This window comes from Boleophthalmus pectinirostris, unplaced genomic scaffold, assembly GCF_026225935.1.
Source record: "Boleophthalmus pectinirostris isolate CB_2022bp ecotype Guang Dong unplaced genomic scaffold, ASM2622593v1 HiC_scaffold_6, whole genome shotgun sequence".
NCBI lineage: Eukaryota > Metazoa > Chordata > Actinopteri > Gobiiformes > Gobiidae > Boleophthalmus > Boleophthalmus pectinirostris.
The window spans coordinates 30,690,637-30,696,681 of record NW_026571447.1 but is presented as its reverse complement, the minus strand read 5'-3'; the positions used below and the strand labels follow the sequence as shown (position 1 = coordinate 30,696,681).

The 6,045-nt window shown below is 35.2% G+C and overlaps 1 protein-coding gene across 2 annotated transcripts; it reads right to left on the bottom strand.

Moving 5' to 3' along the window:
* Positions 1 to 811: 811 nt before the first annotated feature.
* On the bottom strand, positions 812 to 6,035 carry ing4 (inhibitor of growth family, member 4). Of its 2 annotated transcripts, XM_020927889.2 has the most exons (9): positions 5,882 to 6,035; positions 4,682 to 4,753; positions 4,430 to 4,596; positions 3,983 to 4,097; positions 3,556 to 3,621; positions 3,342 to 3,453; positions 2,595 to 2,739; positions 1,524 to 1,585; positions 812 to 1,438 (listed from the first exon to the last, which is right to left on the bottom strand). In XM_020927889.2, the coding sequence occupies exons 1-9, from the start codon at positions 5,916 to 5,918 to the stop codon at positions 1,399 to 1,401; spliced, it is 816 nt and encodes a 271-aa protein (XP_020783548.1). In that variant the 5' UTR covers positions 5,919 to 6,035; the 3' UTR covers positions 812 to 1,398. The 2 variants fall into 2 exon arrangements, with proteins under 2 accessions (XP_020783548.1, XP_020783549.1); XM_020927890.2 differs by lacking the exon at positions 3,556 to 3,621.
* Positions 6,036 to 6,045: the final 10 nt, after the last annotated feature.

Sequence of the window (6,045 nt, the reverse complement as noted above, 5' to 3'; positions counted from 1 at the left end):
CACGACACAATAAAGTCCCAAGACATGTCTGAAACCAAAACAAACGAAGTTATGAAACAGACTGGACGTGATCTACCCCAGTAAAGTAAACCAATACTGAAGTAACTACACTGTTAAAGGACAAATATCTTATTCAAACGTGCTTAAAGTGACCAGACGTCTCTGTTTATCCGGGACAGTCCCAGTTTTGAGCCCTGTGTCCGAGCAGATTTATCCAAAACCATTGATTTGTCCTAGTTTTACACAAGAAATGTCCCAGGTGTCTCTATTTTTGACTAATTTGACCCCTGCCAACAGTAAAGAGAGGCACCAATAGTCATTTGTTTAGGTAAAATACAGAAAAGCTGCTTAAACATGATGAAAACACAAAGAAAATGTGACTATATTGACAAGTACTTAACAATCTTCCTTAATTACACACTGTTTTCTCAATTTTATTATTACCAACCACCACAACAAACCAGGGGAATCCCACTGTTTTATTTTTTGAAAATCAAATTATGCATACTGTACTAATATTGATGATAAGTTTAATTTTGTTTTACAGTATGGCATTAAATATACCTATATCCACAGAGTCACCAGGCCAAGGTTCAGGTCAGATCTGTGGAGAGCTGACCCAGCTCTCAGTAAAAATGGTCTACAAAGCATTTTCTAGCTATAAAAAGTCCTGTAACCGAATAAGCAAAAAAGATTAGTTTAGATCAACACTGCAGAACATACTATGGACACTCGCCACAGAAAAGCTACATAGTCCATTACATTATACATTTACACATTTACCTAATAAAATAAAAACATTCACACAATATTTGAGGTAGTAGCTGTATTTTAATTGATTGATCCACACAATCACCCAACTCCTTTGTACCAATGTCAGCTACAGAAGTTACAATTCTTTTCAATATTGTCTGGCATTACAGCACTCAGTCAGTCAAATGCTCAAATGAAATTGTGTAACTATAATGCACTAATACTGTGATGACAGTGCATGATCTTTTTCACTACCTTACAATAAAATAAAAAAGCAAGGTTATGCACACAAATCTAGCCATATTAAAAATAGTACAAATGCAATGGTTGATAAAAGTTGATAATATTCTACAGTATTGTTTTAAAGTTCATCAAGGGCAGTTGTAGTGTAATTAATAACTAAACAAACTGTTAAAAAAAATAAGAGCACCAAAAGATTACTCAAACAACTAACTATGGTTATAAAAATCATAAATACATATGTAGCCACCATGCAGTTCCTTCAAACACACTGTTATAGACCAAAAATGTAAACCAGGAGAAGCACCAAAATGAGGGATGAAAAAAACAAAAACAAATCTAACCATTAATGATGAAATATTGTTGCTGTGTTTCTTATCAATGTGTCAGGACATCCAGATACTTTCACTTTCTCTTTCTGTCTTGAGAGCACCGGGGGCAATACCTGTACAAAACAGATATTCAATGTTAATGGGGCTAAAGTGACAAATAAATGAGAGTCCACAACTGATGTAAGTTTTGAATGTTACCATTTGCCTCTTGGTTTGGTTGTCAGACCCACACATGCGAAATGGAACCACTCAATGGAGCACTGGAGACAAAAGAAAAAGAATAAGGCTTTGTTATTCAAATACGTAAAAACCCACTTACAATACTGTGCATGCATTTTGTGATCACAGTGGATAGCAATTTAAAACCAGCAAATGGAATATTTCACAGCCCTTCTCCAAACTCCGGTGGCACACAATTAGGCAAACAACACTTGACTTGATGTTAGTTCCAAGATCTGTGTTGAACGGGCATGAGGTTTAACATCAGCTTGTGTGCTAGAGAAGGTTGAATTGTGTACCTGAACTTGAAAATACAGACACTCATGACTGTTAATAAAACTACTCTTATTACCAAAATGTAGTTGGACACATTTCAGACCTTCTGTTTGAATGGCTGTATACAAACTGATGTATACGACAGTCGATTTGTCATCATGTATTGCTGCTGTCTGCCTGTCTGCACTGTAACAGCTGTGTGGATTGAGCAGCAGTATTGCAGTGTTGAGTTGCCCGGATATTTCTGGATCTTTGCTTTGGTCGGTAACAGCTCTGTCTGTCCACTTTTTTTTTTACCTGTAACCATCCTGGCCTGATGGATATCTCTATTTTGGCTCACACACCCTTAAGGTCAAGTGGGACACAGAGAGGGTTTTTGCACTTATTGATCAAAAACAATTTATTTATCCTCAACAATTACATGAATATTAACATAGTCATTTTTATTTATTGATAATGTTATTGATAAAGAACAAAACCAAATGCAAAGTCCTATCCTATGTTGTTTCTATGTTGTCAAAAGGAAAATGCAAATAATTTAATTATACTAACAAATTGCTTAAAACCTGTTTTTGAAAAGCCACAAGTTGCTATTTACAAATATTTTGAACCATTCAAGCGTAAACCATGTATGTATCTTTTGGTATATTGTCAATATGCTTTTAGGGCAAACTGAATGTAATACAGTTTTGATTCTCAGCCTTCTAACAATTTTTATTACCCACCCATAGTACAGGACATGGTACAAAACAAATAAAAAATAGGTAAACTCACGTCTGTGTTGTCACAGCCGATCATCTCCCCATAGGACACCTGGTGGCACAGGCAGTAGGTGGGCTCATTGGGGTCAACAGGCATGTCCAGGACATCAGACGGGTGCACGTTTCCAAAGTTGGAGGAGGGACTGTTGAACTCTCCTCTGTCAAAGGGCACACAGTAAGGACGATTACATTTCCAGCTAGTGTCTGTAGTGAGTGTGTTGAATATTTTATAAACATTAGCTTTTGGTGTTTTTAGATATGAAGTAAACAAGTTCACATAAAATATAAACTTTACTGATAATAATTGTGATTTTGCTTTATCCTTTATACAAAATCATTTTAAAAGATGTTTCATTTTGAGTTTTGGTCTCAAGTTGGTTATCAAATAAAAAAACACTTTGTTTTGGTCATTCATCTAAAGCCAATTAGTAGCTACCCTAAAACAATAGACACTATAGAAATAATCTTTCTGATAAATAGACAATTTCTGATAGAATACTTGATACCAAAATCCCAGTAATTATTTATCAGTGTAGCCTCCAGTGGCAAGAGCTCAGTGACTGAATTTTGGAGGTAAAATGTATGTGTTTTTACCGGTATATTCTCAATATTCAGGTTAAGGCATTGGCAAACCAAATATAGTTGAGATTTTACACCCTTCTTTGAATGCCAAGAGCACATTACATTCCCTGGCTATAACTATACCCTTAAAAAAATATGAATAGGTTTCAAAAACCAGAGAATGAATGACAATGCGTACGGTTGGAGCAGCTTCACTTTCTTCTGGGCGCTCTTCGGGCTGCCGTCTTCATCTGAACTCTTCACTTTGGACCTCGTTTTGGCAGTTTTCTTCTCTTTCTGTCTCATATCACCTGGAATCAGACTTGCTTTTAATATTTCATAATAGACACTTCAAAAGCACTATTTGGGTTTATATCTTAAAAATGCAGTGAGTAATTAGTAAATGCTTTTACCTTGTTTTTTGATGTTTGTTTTTATACGATTTTTTGGCTCTATTGCAGTGGTTTCGACTTGGGATTCTTAAAGAAAGAGGTTGAAACTAGAACTCGAAGTGATGGCATTTTAAATTGCTACTTTAATGAAATGTCTTACTTATTGTTTAATAACATTTTATAGCCATCAAAATATAAAAAATAACTTAAGTATTCCTTAGTGTACAGTATTTTGTCTGTAAGTATAAAAGTGTTGGTGTTGGTAGGAGATATAATTTGAGAAATGGGTTGGGAACCACTGTTTTATTGGAAAACATTGCATTGTTAAATGGTGTAAAGAGCAAGTAGAGACATTCAGCAAATCATTTGAACCCTACAATCACAATGCTACCATATCATTTGAATAATAAATATTTATAGTCCTAGCATAAACTATAAACATACAGACCTTTCTTTCCTTTGCTTGAAGTGGAATCGTAATCTGTGCTTTCGATCTGCTTCTCTTTTAAATCGGCCTCAAATCGAGCGAGATCTGTGTCCAGGCGCCTGATGTGTTTATCAACCTAATGTAGACAGTTTAGAATCAGCACAAGGAAAAATAAAACGTGATTTTTAGTTAATCATGCCATCGATACCATCCAACCAGCAAAGATTCAATTTTAGCTTGTAACAGAGTTTGACCACTTGGACCATTTTGCATATATATATTTGCATATATATTCTCACTATACCCATGTCGGAAATGTATACCATTAATGTAAACCTTAGAATATGTACGCTTTATTTTGTCTCTCATATTTTGATTGTTCTACTAATCTAGACACAACATTATATATATATAATTCATACTATATCGCAACTATAATGCATTTTGTAAATAAATAAACAGTATTACCATCTCATAGGTTTGCATCGCCAGTTGCACTTTGTCATCTCCAAACTCTTTGCATTTACTGTAGGATTGTTGAATTTGTCGCAGAATGGAAAGTTTTTGTTCAGAGGAAAGAGTCCTGGCGTTGGAGGTGTATTCTTTTGCCAATGAGTCGATCTGTGATTTAAGATCTGAAAGGTGCAAAAATAAAACATGAAGTTTTCACTTTTTGGCACATTTTTGGATGTAATTGACTAAGAAAATATTTCTTCTTACCTTCTGTGCGCTGGTCAAGATCTCTCATCAAATTAAAATTTCTCTGCAATTCAAAGGGCAAGTTTTCTATACCTGAAAGAAGAATTTACAATCGTGTTTCAATGGTGAGACACTAGGATTTTTAACTCTGATTAAGAGTAATCAAAATGAGAGCACTACTACATCTACTAAATGTAAAAATACCCAAAGTTGCAACTGCTAGAAGAACAAAATGTGAATGGAGACCTATGGTTTTAATTTTTTTCATACAGAGCACATTTAACTGGTGCTTGAGGATGCTACTGAAAGAGATGATCTTTGACTTCTTGAAGTTAAAATTTGTCAGATAATTGTTCAGTTACATATAACACAATTTAATGGGTAGATCACACTGGATAAGACACTTGTGAGAGGGTTAAGTGCTAACCGGTTTGTGGTGGTTAATAATAATGAAACTGTGAAACGAGTGCGTAATTAAGGAAAATTATTATCCAGAGACCATTCATGATTAACGTGTGAGCCAGTGAGGTCAAATTTTCTTTGTGTTTTAATCACTTTTAAGCAGCTTTTCTGTATTTTACCTAAACAAATTACAATTAATGTCTCTGTTTACTGTTGGCAGGGCTCAGATTGGTCAAAAACAGGGACACATGGGACATTTCTTGTATAAAACTGGGACAAATCAGTGGTTTTGGACAAATCTACTGGGACAGGAGACACAGGGCTCAAAACTGGGACTGTCCTGGGAAAAATTGGGACGTCTGGTCACCATAAACCTGGTCCAAAATCTAGAAATTTAAAAAACTAAAAGGTTTTAGCTGGCCTATCTCACAACCAGAGTAAAAACGTAAACAAAAGACAACGCTGAATGAAATACAGCGCTAGCTTTAGCTTAGCATGAACGTGAACACAATGCAATTAATTATCCAAAAAAGCGACCATGTCTAGTTAACCATTTCTGACTGAAGAATATTGCGCTTTTTGACAGGGTTTGCAAAGATCTGGTGATAATTTCAACCTCTTTTATTCGTGGTTTCGTTTCATATCGTGTCGCGTTAGCGCCTGCGACTAAAACGAGCTCCAAAAAAATCGGGTTGTAATAATAGACTTATGCAATTTCAAGATGATAGACTTTAATCACAGCACTTCAGACTCAAAATATAAACCAATTATGTTAAATGCAATGATTCCGTCCACTGACTGTTTACAAAATTAGCTTACTGTCTAAATAATGCTCCAGGTACATCCCAGCCGCCATCTTGGAAAATGTAAACAACGCAGCTTCCGGGCAACAAACATAAAACTACAATAAAATAAATCAAAATAAAAAGTTTTTATTATCGATCCATGGCAACAACTGACGGGTTTGATTCTTCCATCCAAGC

Bases quoted from the DNA above. Each gene is read 5' to 3' on its own strand.
- ing4 (XM_020927889.2), bottom strand. From the start codon at position 5,918: ATGGCGGCTGGGATGTACCTGGAGCATTATTTAGACA. The intron at 3,622-3,982 runs GTCTGTATGTTT...TCTTTCTTTAAG, and splicing joins TTCAAGCAAAGGAAAGAAAG to AATCCCAAGTCGAAACCACT. The intron at 2,740-3,341 runs GTACGCATTGTC...GCCCTTTGACAG, and splicing joins AAAGTGAAGCTGCTCCAACC to AGGAGAGTTCAACAGTCCCT.